Consider the following 19,582-nt stretch of genomic DNA (forward strand, 5'->3'; position numbering starts at 1 on the left):
GTGCTAACTGAGCAGACCATCAGAGGGCACTGTGCCCACGTTCAAAGTGGACTGGCTCTCATCTGGTCCAGAAGTGATTCTTGTCTCTCTTTTCTGAATCATAGCCCTGGTAGTCCACACATGTGTTAGGACCCCTCTGGGCTGTTTTTAGTGATTTTCTTTCCTTTATCCAAACTCTTGTGTTTTTTACACTGATCATATCTGTACTTTTGAGAACTGACATTTTTAGTGAATTTTCAGTGATCTATTGGAACATTAGGAAAGGTAACATTGAAACATTCAGGATAATTATGGAGATGATTAAGTTTTTCCTCACTGGCCCCATTTCAGCATACCGTTGGTATCTATGTAGGTTTTATATGTTTATTTATGTCATCGTTTTATTTTGCTTTTCTCTGAGAATTGTCAGTTGGGTTTGGGGAGGTGGTGTTTGTTTAGAGTTTTGGGATAGAATTTTGAATGCTTTGATAAAATTAGGTGTATGTAATTGCAACCCTTTATTAAATAACCTTTCTTGAAGAATACCACTATATCATTTAGATTATAGCAGCAAATAATTTTCTTTAAGTCAAAATAAAGTAGCTTAATCCAGCAGTTTTCAAAATGTGGTTCCAGGGCCCCCTGGAGTCCCTGAGACCCTGTCAAGGATCTGTTGATGTTGAAGTTACTCTTCTAATAATGCCAAGATATTATTGTCTGTTACACTCTCATTCTCTCACAAGTGTATAATGGAGTTTTCTGAGATGTTATCTTTGCTCCCCTGGGTAGTTGGAATCTGTATTTGTATATTCTTATATTTATAACTTTTTCTCAGCTTTAATTTCTTATAAGGTAAATAGCAATATAAGTCACAGTTATGTGGGGGTCTCATAACACAGAGACAGTAAGAGTTGGTTCTTTTAATGGCACAAGGTTGTCAATGAGAACCCAAATTCTTTCTGTCTTCCCCTGTTCCATCTTCATATCAGCTTATTCTCAGGCCAACTCACCTCTGACACGAATGGCCACTGCATGTAGACCTGGCAAAATCCAGCTGAGGAAGAGAGACTGTTTCTCCTTGTACTTGTCTTTTTGTAAGAGGAACGAAATATTTCCCAGGAGCTGCCAGCAGCCCTCCCTGTGGGTTACTGGCCTGGACTACATGCCCACTCTTACACCAATCAGTGGCAGGGACCAAAGCCACCATGTGTGCCTTCCACTAGTCAGATTCACTCTCTGGGGTGGGGGTAGACATCCCAACAAACTGAGGTGGGGGGAGGGGATACCTGTGGGGAAGGCAGCCGTCGGCATTTGTTAAAGCCAGAAGTAAGCAGGAACACTGACTACCACTCTGATCCCTTTTGCAGCTCACAGAATTCTTAGGTTAAGAATATTTTTTGTTCCAAGGGTGTTTTGTTCGTATGTTTTTATATAATATATATAATGATTTGTATGCATCATATTTGCTTTTAGTAAAGTAGGTTAAGCTAAATTCATGTATTTATATTGTCTACCTGTTTATACCTAGAAGTATTTAGTGCATTGAAATATCTAAAATAATAGTAAAAATAATGGCCACCATTTATTGAAGAACTCTGGGGTGGCAGGCGTGGCACTCAAAGCACGGTGCACACCAATCTCACACATCTGTTCTAGAATCCCCCTTTTCCGGGTATGGAAAATGAGATTTGGAGGTTCAGTTTGCCTGAGACTACACAACTATTCGTATTTAAGACATGTCTTTTTTTTCCTGTAAATCTGCACTGTATAAAGTATTTTAATTCTTGAGCATATGAGTTTTGACAAACAAATGACACCAAAAAATGCTTCCCCACAAGGTCTATGCAAATGTAGGTGTAATTATTTGTAGGGCCTGATCCCTTTTGTCAGCTTTGGGCTATAATGACTAAGTACTTCTGAGTACTTCTAGTGAATTGCAGGATACAGGAAATATATACGCACTTGTAGGAAGTAATAAAACATGTCATTTAGTAATCAATTTTTTTTAAAGTAATAATAAAAATAGTAATGAGGAAGAGCTTATTCATGAAATTTGACAAGATAAGAATAAATAGGATACATGTTGATATATTATCTAAAAGAGGTACACACTTGGGGTACACGTATGCATGTATAACTAAGCTTCTTACAGGAGACTTGTGTTTTTAAAATATATATACCATAGCGGTTGTTGGAATAGAGCTCAGCTTAGGCAGGTCTAAATTTTCACTCCTTAAGAAATGAGGCAAAGTAATTTATTTTAATATGTTAGGTGGGAAGGAAAAAACAGGATTAATAGCATTGATAGCCTTGCTTGATGTAGGGTTGCCCCAAACCTTCAGTTTTTAAAAAAACACTATTTCTGGAAAGCGTAAAAAAGCAAAGTGCAATAAAACAAGGTCTGCCTGTTACTCTCTTTGGCCTCTTTAAGAATCTAAATGTTGAGCTTTTAGTTTTGAGCAGAGGATGTCTCCTTCATACTCACTCTTAGCTCTCATGTGATTTTTTAAAGTGGTGGAATAATATTGTGGAAGAAAGAGGACTGAGGCTGCAGATTTAGAAGATGTCACCCGTAATAAGGCAGTAGTATGATATAATAACTAAGAACCTGGGCCCTGGCATGAGATGGCCTGGTTTTAAATCCTGGTTCTTTGACTTACTGGTGAGCAACTTTGAGTGCTGTCTAAATCCTTCGGTGCCTCAGTTCCTCCTTATATGGTGGAGATAATAATATGTAACTCAGGATTTCCTGAGGATGGAATGAGCTAATATATGTGAAATATTCAGCATATGCCTGGTATATACTAAGTGCACAATAAATGGCACTTTTAATAAAAAAATAGCAATATATTAGCAGAACAGGTTACCTCCTGAGGTATTGGTGCAGAGCCTGGATGACCAAAATAAAGGCTATAGAAGACATGCCTTTATTACGTAGGGAGTTGAAAAAGAATTTTTGAGGTCTAAAATGAATTTTAAACCAGCAAGTAATCTGCAGACACTGAATCATAAAGTACTCTACAGGGTATTATTTAGGTTCCCGGGTTAGAGAGATGAGGAGAGAGGATAGAGGAAATCTTTGATTTTCTCGGATATATTGATAAAAACGCTCCCTTTGTGTACAGAATGATTAGTGCACACACACACTGTGACAGGGCCGCTGCTAATTGAACACCCATAAGTGGTAGCCCTGCTCTAGGGAAGTGAATTGGTCGAGGATGGTTTGTAAATCACCATGAAGGGCAAGGGCGGTGATAAAGGCCAAGAGCCATCCTGAACCCCTTGTTTGTTTGGATGTCTGAATCCTACCCGCAGGCAGGGCCTGAGGGCAGCAGGAGACGGGGAACAGTGCTTTAAGCCCTGGTTGTCAACACTAAAGAAAGCTCGCTTCAGTCAGCTCATTTTATCTTCTGCACGAACTGTGGCCTCTTCTGTTTTGCTCACACTGTAGTCTGCCACCTACTTGAAGCATCTGGCAAATAGTTCTTGCCCAGTAAATGTTGGTTGAATGAGTGAATGAAATAAAATCCCCCTTCCTTCTTTTATAGAAAAACACATACACCTCTACTTGTCTTGCTCTTGCAAGATTGTTGTGGTGCTTTATTACAATGTGATTTAACGAGGACAAGGGGATACGTTCCAAGGGAAGGCTGTGAAGCCTATATTATCAGGGGAGAAAACTGTTAGGTATTGTTCTGCTAGCTTCTGATTGTTAAGGGTTTATTGTTTAAAATTTGACTGTAGCCGTCAATAACTTAGTTGGTTTTGGTATTAAATGTTTTATCCACAGGAGCTGAGCTCTGTGAAGCAATGAATAGAATAAATGGATGTACATTTCTCTCATTGTAGGCCTGAGGGATTGATTTTTAACAATGCAGATAACATAACTTTTATTGGTGACCATCTCTTCCTTCTGCATTGAAAATTTATTCAGATTGCTTATTTATTGATCTTGTGGGTTTTTCACAACAAACAAATATGGTCAGAGAATTTTCACAGCCTCATAACTGAACATAAATTTAAACGTTTTTCCACATAAAATAAAGTCTTTTTAAAAATTTTCAACAGAAGAGAGAGGTAGTAATTAAGAATCATGACATCCAGAACCAAGTGTGACTTAGGGTCTGTCTTCCCAGGGTGGTTGTGTCCCAGTCGAGTTAAAATACCTTAAGTCTGTTCCAGCACTTGCATTTTGTAGCTGAGGTCAACTCGGTCACCTCCCATCCAAGCCTCAACTGAAAAGTACGTTGAGTTGTGACTAAATCTAATGATGCCCTTGGCCAGAGGGCAGGTGCGGCAGGTGGAGGGACCTGCAGAGTGGTGCTCAGTCCACAGCAGGGAACAGCAATAAGTGTGAGCTCCCCTTGCATCCCAGGTGCTGTGCCCAGTGCTTCATCCCCCGCCCAGGTGTTCACCCCCAGAGAAGCTTGGAAGCTTTACCAGAGACTCTCTCATTTGGGGGTCTTCAGATCCCCTGATTCCAGTGGATTCAAAGTAAACATTCTCTTCTCTTTTTGTAGTCTTATAGATTAAGAATTCCTCTGACCTTGTTAACCTTGATGGACTTTGTTTCTTTGAAATGTAGATAGGTTATTTGGGAGATTCTCATGAAGTGAAGGTTTGGGTTTTTTTTTTAACTCAAACATCTTGACCTAAATTTTAACACAAGTTTCTTTCTTGTTTATTTTGTATAAATACTCACAGGCCATTTTGTTTGGCCGTATGGATGTTTAAGAGGTGTAAATTATTTGGCCATTATTCCGATGACCTATGACTTGTCAGGGTATGTTTAAGTTTTGATAGAGTTTGTTTATTTCTCTTGAGTTTTCCAGGGGACTGAGTCGGATTTTACCTTTAATCTTGCAGCACCCACAGATCCAGAAGAAGTCTCAGTATATCAAATACCTTTGTTGTGATGATGTGAGGACCCTGCACCAGTGGGTCAATGGTATCCGCATTGCAAAGGTAGGTTTTCTTTTGATTTGATAATGGAACAATGGGTATTTAATGATACGGTTTTGGTTGTCATGACGGTTATTTGGTTTGTTTCATGTTCATGATTTTGCCAGTGTCTAGTTTTCGCAGGCTGAAGTTTCATGTTTGAAATGTCTTTTTCCCTTGGTGATGAAGGTAAACTTTTAATAGTTGGTATCCAAGAAATAATACTGCTGGTAAAGCTTATGTAGCACCAAAGTGAATTATTTTGGCTTTGGAGAATGCACTATATGATTCTTACATAGCAGAGTTCAGCCTAAACAAAAGAAATTTCTTGAATATTAAACTGCCTTGGGGGTCAGGGGAGGAATGAAGAGATGGAACACAGAGGATTTTTAAGGCAGTGAAAATATTCAAACTGTATGTTACTCCAATGGTAGATACATGTTGTTATACATATGTCCAAACCCATAGAGTGTTCAACACCAAGATGATGATGTGTCAGTGGAGGTTCATTGATTGTAACAAGTGTACCATTCTAGTGGGTACACTTGTTGATAATGGGAGAGGCTGTGCATGCTTAGGGGCTGTGCATGTATATGGGAAATCTCTGTACTTTCCTCTCAGTTTTGCTGTGAATCTAAAAATGCTCTCAAAAAAGAAAGTCTTAAAAAAAATCTTAAGGACATCTTAAAAATCTTAAGGACATTATGATTATACATAATGCTTGAAGGGATATTTATTCAGTTACTTTTAAATTAAGTAACAAAATAAAATTAATTGTAGGCCTAACAATCAAAGTTGCTTTAGAAATAACTGAAAAAAATCTTTATAGTGATAATGAATTAATCAGAATCAGGTATTAACTTCTTGCTGCCTTTCTAAAAATGAGGAAAAATGAGTAGATTATAATTTACTGCCTTCTGTTTAGTACGGGAAGCAACTCTACATGAACTATCAAGAAGCCTTGAAGAGGACAGAGTCGGCTTACGACTGGACTTCCTTATCCAGCTCCAGCATTAAATCAGGATCCAGTTCTTCCAGCATCCCAGGTAGTTGAAATGCCCAAAGGACTCCTCACTACCAATGTGGTAGTGTCTCTATAGAGATTAACAGTAGACTCGGTTATCTCGGCCATTTTTTTAAAACCAGAGTTTTAAAAACCAGAGCTGTGCCTAGTTTCTAAGTTATAATCCATAGGTATATGGGCTTTTATTATTTTTTATTGTTAGAGGGGATAATATCACGGTCTAGTTCACAAATGTGTTTGATGGAAAACCAGTATACAGAGTGATAAAGCCAGGAGCTTTGTAATATATTTATAAAGTTTACTTAAAACTGAGTCATACTGCTGAAAAACATTTCTTGATGCATAATTGGGGATAGAAAGTTGCTTGGAGAAAGATACTCGGATTCGTGGTGAAACTGCCCTCCTTTCCTACGGTTTCCTGACATTTCCGTAGAGTGGAAACAACTAGAATTAGTTCAGTTGAGGAAGATGTTTAAGTCATCAAACTATAGTTTTCAGAGGAAATCAGTGATACTCAACAGGTGCTGATTTTCAGATTCCTACCTCCTTTAAACAAGTGTGCTCTGATCACATATTAAGATAAATGCTTCTTTCCTTTCAAAATGATAGATGTAAATGATACCTGTGTCATCTAAAAGCATATTTTTTTCTTTATTCTAACATCATGTTATGAAATAATTACTTTAAGAAGTATTTGATTTAAAAGTTAGATATCAGCCCTAAATAAGTAAAAACACATTTCGATGTGTGTGTACCTGGGTTAGTGTACACACATACATTTCCTAGTTCCGTCCACTGAGAGCTAGAAGCAGTGACACCCCAGTAGCAGTGAGAACGCCAGGAGCCTCCATCTCTGTTTCTCAGTGCAATTTTCCAAAACAAAGGGGCCAGGGCTCTTCGGTCAGTGGCTGATTCTAGGGCTATGGCAGAGAATATGTAAGATGAGCCTGGAGCATCATGTGCTCAGAAAATCACAGTGATGAGAGTATGTAAAAGGAACACAGGAGCCACCCTGAGAGAGTGGCCAAAGTTGGAACAGTTTGAGCAACAAAGTAACATAGGATTATAAGCCAAATTTTAAAATAAATAGCCTTCAGTCCATGGTGATACAGTGTGATGAGATTGGCATTTCCCCCCTCTTGATCTTCCTCCCCAAATCCCATAACCTCAGGGAAAAACATCAGATAAAATTAAAAGACATACTGTGAATACCTGACCAATACTCCTAAAAAAGTCAAGGTCATCAGAAACAAGGAGAGTCTGAGAAACTGTCTCATAGGAGACATGACAGCTGACTGAAATATGGGATCCTGGGTGGGATCCTGGGTCAGAAAATGGACATTATGGAAAAACTAATGAAATCCAGACAAAATTTCGTGTTTAGTTACTGTAACATGAGTGTTGTTTCCTCAGTGGTGACACAGGTACCAGAGTGTTGTAACATGTCAACGAGATAAACTGGGTGCTAGGTGTGTAGGAACTCTGTGTGAGCTTGCAACTTTTCTGTAAATCTAAAACTGTTATAAAAGAAAATGTCTATTAAATTGGGGGGAAGAAATCTTTGTGGCATTGGATTAGGAAAGGCAGGGTAAGAAGCGTATGTCACAAGTAGGATTATAGAAAATGAAATTAAGAGAAAGACTGAGGAAAAATACCTATTTTAAAATATATATCTTTAAAAACGTATATAGTGTTTAACAGTATAAGTGCTTCCACACGTGATTTTATGAAGTGGTATGGTGCCTTTCCTACTGCAGCATCGTCTGTCTGTATACGTTGTGTTAAGTATTAGTCAGAGTTTTTAACGTGAATTGTAAAATCATATACCTTCATGCTAAAGAGAGCTCCAGGATCCACATGTTCTAGGCTCCTGTCTTACAGGCTGTGGTCCTAGATATTAAATAGGGATGAAGAAAATAGAGTAGGTTTTATCCTGTATTGCTTATATTTCTGCCCTGAGGATACTGTCTTAATTTTATTCAAAGGAGTTTGTGGCTATTATCTTTGTGGTACTTCAGTTAATTCGGCAGGACTTGCTTAATACTGCATTCTAATAATATTCACTTCTCACAGAGTAATTGGATGGGACTAGCTTTAATATTTGAAGTCTCCACCAGATGCCAGGCATTGGGCAAGCTGCTTCCACAGTTATCTTGCCTGACTTGGAGTCAGTGAAATAATCTTCCCAGTCTTTTTACCCTGTGTGTCAGTCAAATTGCACTGTATCCTCAGCCATTCCCAGCTCCCCTGAAGATGTCTTCATGCCCTTCCAGGAAGCCAGGCTCCAGCACAGCTGCTGCCTTGTGGTGCCAATACCTGAATCCCTAAGAACATACTTCTCACTTGGGGATCAAATTCCAAGTGTTGTTCATTGCTGAGAAGAAGGAAGCAGTCGTCACGTTTAGACCTAAATTCATAAGTGAGGCGCCTCTGGGCTGGCCTGGAGCAGGGGTATATAAAAAGATTGATTCTCAAGGTAGTGAAGATACAACTGAAAAAAAAATTCCCTCCGCTTTGATGGTTCATTTATTCTCTTATTTGCTAGGAGTTCTTACAAGCCAGGTTGTCAGAATACCAGCAATGTTATATGGACCTTCCTTTGTAATTAGCAGTCTCATGGTGTTGAGAAGAATCGAGATTCCCTGTTTATCCTAGGATGAGAGAAGTTTTGGAAAACACGGATTGTGTTTATGTGAAATGAAATGTTTGGGTAAATGCAACTTGTTGCCATTCTACGTCACATCTGGTCTTGTGTGACAAATCTGTCTAAATGTGCATATTCATACTGTCACAATACTGACTTATTTAATCTGAGTGTTTAAAATCTGTTTTAAGCAGAGTCTCAGTCCAATCACTCCAATCAGTCTGATAGTGGAGTGTCTGACACGCAGCCGGCAGGACACATCCGTTCCCAGAGCATCGTGAGCTCCATCTTCTCCGAGGCCTGGAAACGAGGCACACAGCTGGAAGAGTCCAGCAAGGTAACGCGTGGGGTCAGGCTCCGGGGGAGGGCTGTCGGTCCAGGGGTGTAGTTTGCTGCTCTTTCCTTCCTTTACTAGGAATCTTTGCTGGCCTTATTTCAGTATTCTTTCTTTGCCTTCTCCTCAGAAATGGGTATTTGTGAATTGGCTCTGATGATCTCAAAAGAACTAGCAGTTTTACCAGTGGCCCAGAATTTTAAGAAATAACAATTTCCTCCTTTCCACCCTTAATTAATTTGGATGGAGCAACAGCCTGTAGTGCCAATGCCCTTATTTTGTTCCAATAGAAGCTCTAATGATTATTTATTTGTTTTTAATTTATTCAGACTCATTTTTTTAGTCGTCTTTTGTGGCACTTCTCTGCACATTGATGAATTTTCTCAAGACTAAATTCCAATTAATCCCCTTAAAATTTTGGATCCCTGAGGCTTTGCATAGAAAGTTGTTCAGTGACACTGAAGGACGAGTATAATTATTGCAAGACTGTTTAGAAAAATAGAGAGGTTCTTTAGCCTGGTTGAAAGACACCGTATCAAACTGGACTTCAGGAGGGTGGAGGAGGCATTAGTAGCCCAGTGTGGGGGGTAGAACATGTTCTCTTAGAAATAAATATCTGAGAATTGGTTCTAATGACCTGAAGTCTCAAGACACTGACAGTTTGTAACTCCCTTATCAGAGGCTCAGACTCTGAAGAAATAATCCTCTCTCCCTCCGCGTGCCTGAGCAATTTGAGCGGAGCAGCGCCATCTGGTGCTGATACTGCATATATGTTGTGGAGCTGCAGGGTTCACACAATTCAGATACCTAAAGAGCCCTTTACCTTACTAAATTTTTAATAGTGGTATCCATGTGCATTTTAAATTGTAGAAAGACCAGTTGTTAGGAGGAAGGCCAAGGAAAGCAAAGGTGCGAATGGTCCGGGATGAAGCAGTGCAGTCCGTCATTGCATTAGTTTCAAAAAGAGCGCAAACCCTGCCCCACAGCAGTGACGATGTGTTTGAGTCTTGACCCACTGTGTGTTTCTTCTCCTGTTACCTCAGTCTCAGGTGCCAAATGAGAAGGCCCGCACAGCTAAGGTCTGCACCCCTGCAGCAGCCAAGACAGGGTCAAGTTAAGGTCGGGGGCTGTTCTTTGGAAACACGTTAACCTGGGTGACTCCTGTAACGAAATCCTGCAGACTAATGCTTTTATTTTGATGTGCCATTTTTAAAGGAACATGTGAGTGTCCTGATGGGCCTTAGAACTCAGCCCTGTAATGAGCCTTCTAGTCTACTAACCTCAGCATTCTTGATATTAATTAGACGTCATTTCAAATTGTTTATCTTGGATCCTCACGGTTTGTTCAAAGAGCCTAAGAGGTGTACCCAAAATTATTAAGCCAAGGGTCCTTCGTTTGCTCTTTCAAAAAGTACTTGAGCCACTTTCATGCATGAGTAGCTCCATGAAATAAATGACCAGATGTGGTGATTTGGGCAGTGCTAAGAGGTGCCCAGATGTGCTGGTCAGCTAGTTGCTGGCAAACTCTAGCTCCTGTTTCTTAATACATTTCTTTTACTCTAGCCTTCCAAAGTTTCCTCTCATTCTCTTCTGGCTTTTTCTATATGATATTTTTATGATCTTTTGCTGTAATGTTTATGAAGCATTTCTTTATGTATTTTCCAGTAAAACAAATGTAAAGAATACCCCTCTTTTACCTGCATTGCTGGACTTCTGTGCATGTTGGATGCAAGTGTCTCACACGAACACGAGTGTGTGTGTCAAGCTCATTCATTCCTGTGTGACTGTGCACGCCTGCTGAACATTCTCATACTCTCACGTGTTCGCTCACTAGCATCAAAAAGCCATCCTCATTCTTCTGGAGGCCCTCCAGCAGCACTCCTAAACCCAGTTTTGGCATCTGCTTGATGTGGATGCAGTCATGGACTGAAAGGTGAACTCCAGCCATCACATCTCCCTTTGCCAGAGTCTGGGGGGCGGTCCCTGGGCAGAGGCCCTCCCACCAAGGGCTCACACTGGCATTCCCAGCAGGGTGTGTGAAAGCCAGGGGTCAGACCCCCCGTCACCATCCAGACAGCTTTTGCAGGAGGAAGTTTTTCCCAGTTTGCTAGGCAGTCTGGCTATTTGAGAGGACTCTTGGGTAAACGAATTTTTTCTGTACCCTCATTGCCCAAGGAGTCAGGTTTTAGCCTTCCTGACCTTGTCCATCTTTATGATCACCAAGTGCTGCATCCTTTCATGCATGTATCTGATTCCTTGCTTTTTACTTTGGCAGTCAAAGCTTACCTCTATAACTTGTTTTGTTTGTTGTGTTTTCTCTCTCCCAACCTCCCTTTTATACTCCTTTTAGGCGAGAATGGAGTCTATGAATCGACCCTACACTTCACTCATGCCCCCTCTATCCCCACAGCCTAAGCTAGTGACCCCCTACACTGCCTCACAGCCCTCGCCGCCCCTACCGCCCCCCCCACCGCCCCCTCCTCCTCCCCCCCCACCGCCTCCACCCCCACCCCCGCCCCTGCCCAGCCAGTCTGCGCCTTCCGCGGGCTCCACGGCCACGATGTTCGTCAAGTACAGCACAATAACCAGGCTGCAGAACGCCTCTCAGCTTTCAGGGCCCCTGTTTAAGCCTCCCCCGCCCTCAGTGATGCAGCCTCTGTCCTCCACCTCACAGTCAGTAAAGCCTCAGATCCTGGTGCCCCCCAGCGGAGTTGTCCCCCCACCGCCTCCCCCTCCCCCACCCCCTACCCCTGGCTCGGCTATGGCCCAGCTGAAACCCGCCCCCTGCGCCCCTTCCCTTCCGCAGTTCAGCCCCCCACCGCCTCCACTGAAGATCCATCATGTTCAGCACGTCACTCAGACAGCTCCTTCAGCACCCCCTCCACCTCCTCCCATCCCCGCACCCCTCCCTCCTCAAGCCCCCCCCAAACCCCTTGTGACCTTGCCCCCACCAGTCAGCACCAAGACTGTGCCACCCGCCGTGACACAGGCTGTGCCACCTACACCTCCTCCTCCAGTCCCCCCAGCAAAAAAGCAGCCAGCTTTTCCTGTTTCTCACGTTCCACCCTCTCCTCCTGCTCCTCCTGGTCCAGTTCCCCCGCCCACGTTACCCAAGCAACAGAGCTTCTGTGTAAAACCACCTCCCTCTCCGCTGTCTCCGGTGCCCTCCATGGTGAAGCAGCTAGCCAGCCAGTTTCCGCCCCCTCCAACCCCTCCTCCCTTGGAGGCGCAGCCCTTAAAGCCCGCCTCAGCCACTGTCACCCCGCAGTCCCCCCCTGCTGTGAAAGCGAAACTCAAGTGGCAGCCCAGCTCCATCCCTGTCCCGTCCCCGGACTTCCCTCCTCCTCCTCCCGAGAGCAGCCTGGTGTTTCCTCCTCCTCCTCCTCCTCCTCCACCACCCGCCCCAGTCCCCCCACCACCACCGACAGCCACACCCACAGCTGCTCCCGCCCCAGACAAAGGTGGCTCTCCGGGCAAAAAGACCAGTAAGACGTCCAGCCCCGGGGGAAAGAAACCTCCTCCAACCCCACAGCGGAACTCCAGCATTAAGTCCAGCAGTTGTGCAGAGCACCCTGAGCCCAAGAGACCTTCCGTAGACAGTCTAGTCAGCAAGTTTGCATCGCCAGCAGAACCCTCGGGGTCTCCCAGCAAGGAGACACCACCACCTCCTGCAGCGCCCCCTAAACCTGGAAAACTGAATCTTTCCGGAGTTAACCTTCCCGGAGTTCTCCAACACGGGTGTGTGTCAGCAAAAGCGCCTGTTCCACTGAGTGGGCGTGGAAAGGACTCTGTGGTAGAATTTCCTTCTCCTCCATCCGATTCTGACTTTCCGCCCCCTCCACCTGAGATAGAGCTTCCTCTGCCCCCCGTAGAGATTCCAGCAGTATTCTCGGGAAGCACCTCTCCCAAAGTGGCAGTTGTTAATCCTCAACCACAGCCCTGGTCCAAAGCGTCCGTGAAGAAGGCCCCTCCGCCCACGCGACCCAAACGAAATGATAGCACCCGCCTCACTCAAGCCGAGATCTCTGAGCAGCCAGCAATGGCCACAGTTGTGCCGCAAGTGCCCACCTCTCCCAAATCCAGCCTTAGCGTCCAGCCTGGATTCCTGGCCGACCTCAACAGGACACTGCAGCGGAAGTCCATCACCCGGCATGGCTCGCTCTCCTCCTCCCGCGTGTCCAGAGCAGAACCCACAGCCACCATGGATGATATGGCATTGCCCCCGCCACCCCCCGAACTGCTTTCTGACCAACAGAAGGCCGGGTATGGAGGCAGTCACATATCAGGCTATGCAACATTGCGGAGAGGACCGCCTCCTGCTCCCCCTAAAAGAGACCAGAACACCAAGCTGTCCAGAGATTGGTAACTGCCAGAGGACTTTTATTTTCGTGGGATCTGTAATCAGTTCTACAATCAGCTCACCTGATCATCTATGAATTCAGGTGTTCAGAGCCTCCTGGTATGATGTTGTTATTCAGGTAGCGTTAGCTGTGTGTGTGTGTGCATACATTGTGTACACACATAGCTATACATATATAGATTGTGTGTATATATATGTATACATATAAGTATATGTATATATATAGCTGAAAGTGATTCTATTTATTCCTTTTCTCTCCTAATCTGAAAATGGGTTTTGTGTATTTTGGGTGGCAGAGGCATGGAAGGGAACGTGTGTCCTGTCCCTTATGATTTCTATTATCTATCATGTGGATTGGACCAAAAACTTATTTAGAAGGTATTTTATAAAAGTCCATGTGCGGCCTATCTGTGCATGCTGTGTATTATATATTAAGAATAGATGTATAATGTGCTATTTCTCAGTTTGAGAAGACAGCCAGAATGTTTGGTGTAGAGGGGCTTTTGTGTTTGTTTTTTCCCCAGTTGACTAAAGTTAGAACTGCTTGACTGACACTTCATTACTATACATAAAGGGGCACTTTATTCAGGAAAACCTCTCAGCTTCACAGAAGGGGTATGCATATGGGGGAATTTTCACACACACTGTCTGTACGTGATTGTGCACAGAAAGTAAATACACGGTGTAACTAAACCATTCTAGTTGCAGTACTGGTGCAATGATGCCACCCGAGTCTAGGATGTGGTCTGTCGCAGGTAAGCTCTTCGCCTGTAATACATGGATAATTTAGTACTATAATCCTGGATAGTTTTTTGTACGGTTGGAATCCTTTTCTTGAGCTTGTGAAGCTTCAAGTTAGGCTTCATGTTTCTTGCTTTGATTTATTGTAAGAGAATATCTGACACAATACCCTTGGAATGCTCTGTCCCAGTTATGTCTCTGGGTCACCAGTTACCTTCCTATAGTGTGTGCCGTAGGTAGATGTTGTGTTAGGTGTCTGTGGACAATTGCTGTATCAAATATACACATCCTCTGCCCAATATGTTGCATCATTATGAAAAACTAAATCACCTTCTCAAATGCATTTGTGTATTGCTCTCTAGAAGGATGGGTGATTAGAAAATAGAACAAAACTGGCCCCGTGCAGCTGTCATTAATCAGACTGTAGATTGTAATGTGAAATACAAAGAATTCATTTAAATGTGGGACTGTCATAGAGGGAGGGGGGAAAAATAAATGAGCTTTTTGACAATTTCTTCCCTAGCTACTGCAGCACACTAGGGTCCTTGCTGCTTGTAGCCTGGTTGTAGAGTTTGTCTAGGTTACCAGGTGTTCTGATGGCATAGTGTAGTCCAGGCACAGTAAATGACATTACATATTATGCATATGCAGTTTGGTGTAACTTGGAATCATTGCTCTAATGACACACTCTAATTCTGTATGCCTCACACTATACTTTTATATGCTTTTTTTTCCCCCTGTGAATTTTCCTTGTTATATGAGAGAAATCAATGTGTGATGATAAATTGACTGTTAGGAATCAAATGCAATCTCAGAGCTGCTCTTAAAGCAGAGAATAAAAACTAGCCTCCCTAGCAATGATAAACGAGCACGCCTTGTAATGAAAAGTCTGTGCCTGTTGTGAATAGGGATTACCAGTGTGAACTGCAAAAACCTTTGACACAATCCCCTAAGGAAAAAATGATGCCAGTACAGTGGGGCAGAGAAAGCAAGTAATTCGAGAATAAACAAATCTGTACTGTGTACACAAGATTTCCCTGTAACTCACTCTCCAAGAAAGTACTGCATCATAAAGGGAGACCAAGTGGCACCCCCTCACCCGCCCATTGTCACATCTCCAGGAGTCTGTTCAGTATACTCATGTGGTTATAGAGCAATAAGAACATAGACCATTGTGCATTTTGTTAAAGCTCTGCTTCTTTAAAAGATACATTTTGGACTTTTCAATTGATCACAAATTTTGTGTGCTTGATCTCATGCTTATGAAGTGACCTTTAACACATCTGCATTGTTAATTTAAGCATGCACAGCAATTAGGGTCACAGTTGAGTACAGATTGCCAAGCTCCACCGTGACTCATGAGTGAAGTGATTTCCCGTAGTCTTCTGCCAGCAGCTTTGTATTCTGAGGATCACCCTTACTTGTCGGTAAAGGGTTATTAAGAACACGAATCCAGTGATAAGAATATTCATCACTAAGGCTTTTCGTTGTGGTGGTGGTGGTGGTGGTGGTGGTGTTTTTTAATATAAAGATGGACAACTTCAACTTTCCCTAAGTGGAAAAAACAGTAATTTGCCCCCAATCTTCCTTCACTCCTGATTTGAGCCCTAAGATACAGCCTTTTTTTTTTTCCAGTGTGGGATTTCCTGGGACTTCTTGCTTGTGCCAGTCCCGATGATAGCCATCCTGAACTGCTGCTTCTGGTGTATCATTTTCCTGAGACAGCAGACATCCTTTACAATAACTAGGAACACCAAGAAAAGAGCAAGGCCAGAGGAGGAACTGTTACCATTTTTTCAGCCCAATCCAGGCTTGTCTACAGCAAGCTGTTTCCCTTCACATTTCTCCAAAGACCAAAATGCTATTACTCAGCTTTTTCCTCCTTTGTGTGAAACAACTGAATCAAAAAAACCAAAACAGTACTTTAGATATCCTTCTAGTGTTTCACTCCCTAGTGGGGTTTTTTTTTTCAATTTATACTTTTGTTGGGATGTGGTTTTATTTTTATGGGGGATTTGTTTTTTCCTCTGGTGTGTTCCTGAGGAACACCCGCCGCCAGCTGACACTATGGTACTGTGCCTTCTCTTACTGCCTTCTGCTCAGCAGCTTAACTTAGCACAGCTGCTTCAGGTCAAAGAAGAAAATCTTGACAGTTGGCTTGGCTGCACCAAAAAATGAGCAGAATGGGTGTACTCATTCTGCTACTGACAGCAGTGCAAACAGGTGCCTGTTAAAGAGCTAGTGACCTGCTTAATTAGTGGCACCCTTAACTTTTACACATACATTCAAAATTGGATTATCGTCTGCTTAAAGTTTTGGCACCAACTCTGAAGGGCAGTAGAGCCTGTTCTGTTAAAACAACTTCCATCAGGTTCACAATGTAAATTAACTCCTATTATTCTCTCTAGGAAAGTAACTTCTATAAGGTTTACAGGTACCCACCTAATTGTAAATTGGATTTTTAAATAAATTTCTGGGGCTTTTTAAGATGACAGAGATTGCTGACTCTTTTGAACAGTTACAGGAAATGATTTGCATCAGAAACACCTCAGAGTAATGCAGACTTGCCGATGTTTTACGGCCTCTAGGATCGAGGTGCTCCTGCCCAGTGACGGCATATCCTGTTAAGGGCTGTGATCTGTCTTGGAAGTCCTCTCTCCACGTAAGTTTACTTGCTACTGAAACAGTCCTGTGTATCAAGAAAGTTCATCTAAATAGAATTGGGAGATCATGGGTAATAATTCCAGTAGAGGGACAACTCTGAGATTAAGATTAAGAGAAGCTGCTCTTCTGAGAGAACATAACTGCTAATAAGCTGGAGGAGAGAAGGCTCTAATTAGCCTGGACAAAATTTGAGGTAATGGTGGCATTGGTTTGATTTGACTGTCAGGTCACCAACAGAACCCTTTCTCACCTTTTTTCCTCAGCTAAAAGCAATTCTAAGTTATATATGGTGATTTTAAACAAGTAAAAAAAACTTTTCCTAGTTTTATACATTATTACCAAACTTTTTCATATACCTTCGGAGCTATAATTTTACAGCTGATGGAGTATCACAGATTTTTAATTTAGACCAGTTACACTTGTGTGGCCCTGTGTGGTTATAGCTGTAATGACTTCCTTTAAATAAAATAGATTTAATAATTTGGATTTATACACTTGATAAGAGGACATCTGGTTTAAAAAAATCACCTTAGGTTGCAAGTACCTTTTGGCACTTGAGTTTTGTTTTATACACTTTACATGATTTGCATAAAACAAGTAATCCCTAACCCTGTAGGAATACATGACCACTCACGAAGTTGAGATCTGATCCACAGAGAGGTCCAAGTGGTACAGCATTAAATACCCTACTACCTTTTAAGATTTACTTTCCTTTAAAACTTGAATAGAACATTGTTACTACCCCTTTACCAGTCTCCCTCAAACTAAACAAGTGCTCGGTTGTTAACTGTGACCTTGGAAGGTCTACTGTAAAAGAAATCTGAAATTTAGCTGTAGAATAAACTTGCTAAATAAAAATAAGCAAAACATAAGTATGTTGATACTTGATAAACACTTAAAGGAAATAATCTCCAACTGGTTTGCTCTTTGCTCGCTTAAGTAATAAACCACATAGAAGAGAAAACACTATATGCTATATAATCCCCAGTGCCTTGAACTCTTTTGGAGGAATAGCATTTAAAAAAAAATCCAACAAGCAAACCTATAGGTGCTAACGAAAGAGAAGGAAGGTGTTTCTAGTTTGTGCACAGAAGTAACTGTCTCACGAGAGACGGCTTCATCTACCTAAACGGGGTCTGGCTGCTTTCTACCAAAGACACTTAGAGAAGCGAGTCGAGTCAGGGTGATGGCAAATACTACACATTTAAAAGATGGCCAAGTTCAGAAGTGGATATGTTAATCATGGATGGCTATTAATACCGAGCTCATAAATGTTGAAGCCTCAACCTCTTCTTAGGCAGAACATGCTTGCGGCACTTAAAAAAGTCTGCATTTTGGGAATTGTCCATTGTTTGTTGAATTTATTGTTATCTAATACCAAAAACTGCCATTTTTCATGATTATCACCTCCTGTATTTTTCTCTCTACTTGTAAATAATTCCTCCTAGAAAATAAGCATTAACTGGAATGTTTCAAAGATTTTGCTTAATTTTATTATCAGCCACTAGTGAACTCCTTTTATAGAACTGTACATTTAAAATATCATTAGCTTGTGCTAAATGTTGTAAAAAACATTGTTTACTGTTTTAAAGAAAAAGTGCACATTATATTTAACTGAGATTGCTAACTCTCCTTCCATTTCCTTAAAAATGGAGTCAAGGCTCACACTGCCATCTAGGCTGTGGGAGCTTTGCCATTAAGTAGATACGATGTAGGAAAGTACCTTTATAAAGCATGAAAAAGAAGGCAAGAGGAACTGCATTATAAAGTGCCCGGCAGAGGACATTCTTCAGATGATTACGCACAGCTCGGTAAAGATGAAGTTACCATTTTTCTTTCAGCTTTGTTGATATTATTTCCTTCTGCTTAAATGTACACTCATTTCATTATGTGCCTTGCTCCTTGATTGTGCAGACCTATATATAGAGATATATATATATATATATGAGAGATCTATTCAGTACTACTGATGTTTTTGTTCTACTGCTGGATTAAGTTATTTTCCAAGTTACTCTTGCCAGTTACTGTCAGTAAAGTATTGTAATGGCTTAGGACAGTAGTACAGTCAGTGTAATTTTTCAGTTACGTGTTTTCATTATGTCAGCTTATCCAATCCTTAATAAAAAGAATACGTAGATTCCATTCAAACAAACATCGGGACTGTACTTGATTGTTCGTTGACCAGCACCGGCGAGAACCTAGTTTCGCTGTTCACACTGGGTTCCCCAAGGTAGACTGTGCAAGAAGCACATCAAGTGTGAAGGTAAATAAACTACAGTTTGATGTGTTCAGTTGGTTAACCTTTAACTTTTTTCTTTAAACAACGTGCAACTTGGTATAAACTATTACAAAAAGGGATGCTTTTTGTTTCAAAGCCTTGTTATCACAAGTATGTGCTGGACTGCCATGTCAGGGTATGTATAAATGTGGATTTGAATGTACTTACAAATCATGTTATTTACTAAACTAGGGCAAAAAGAATAGAAGTTCTTTTTATATTAAAAGAACTCCATGTATTTGGAGAAAATAATCAAAACCTCAGGTTCACTTACAGCAAAAATTGGGTAGAAAGTAATTATTTAGAGCAACTGGCAAAGATCCTGACACATCTTAGAAGTTACCACCTTGGCAGAAATATATTCATAAGGCACTTATTTTGTAGGATTTTATTTAGGCCAAGTTCTTAGTACACAGCAACAATTAATTCCAAGTACAACTTCAAAATTAAAAAGTGGATGCTCCCCCACGCATCTGGAGGCGGTTTAATGGCACACACAAGAAACATCACTGGCAACAGACTGCTCCCTCCAGTTTTCACTCATAACACCAACCCTCCCTCTGGGAGCTGAAGTACAACTGGCCAGATCGCAAATCGTTTACATTCTGTTTTGTAAA

The 19,582-nt window shown here is 41.7% G+C and overlaps 1 protein-coding gene across 2 annotated transcripts in view; it reads left to right on the forward strand.

The window, feature by feature from the left end:
* RAPH1 (Ras association (RalGDS/AF-6) and pleckstrin homology domains 1) overlaps window positions 1-19,299 on the forward strand; it is an 83,727-nt gene extending 64,428 nt beyond the window's left edge. Inside the window, exons 11-14 of one of the 2 annotated variants that reach the window (XM_072961416.1) lie at window positions 4,846-4,944; window positions 5,846-5,966; window positions 8,783-8,925; window positions 11,273-19,299. In XM_072961416.1, coding sequence (XP_072817517.1) covers window positions 4,846-4,944; window positions 5,846-5,966; window positions 8,783-8,925; window positions 11,273-13,288 — 2,379 coding nt within the window. In that variant the 3' untranslated portion in view covers window positions 13,289-19,299. The other variant, XM_072961417.1, reaches the window with a different exon arrangement.
* Window positions 19,300-19,582: the final 283 nt, after the last annotated feature.

This window comes from Vicugna pacos, chromosome 5 (genome assembly GCF_048564905.1).
Source record: "Vicugna pacos chromosome 5, VicPac4, whole genome shotgun sequence".
NCBI classification, from domain to species: domain Eukaryota; kingdom Metazoa; phylum Chordata; class Mammalia; order Artiodactyla; family Camelidae; genus Vicugna; species Vicugna pacos.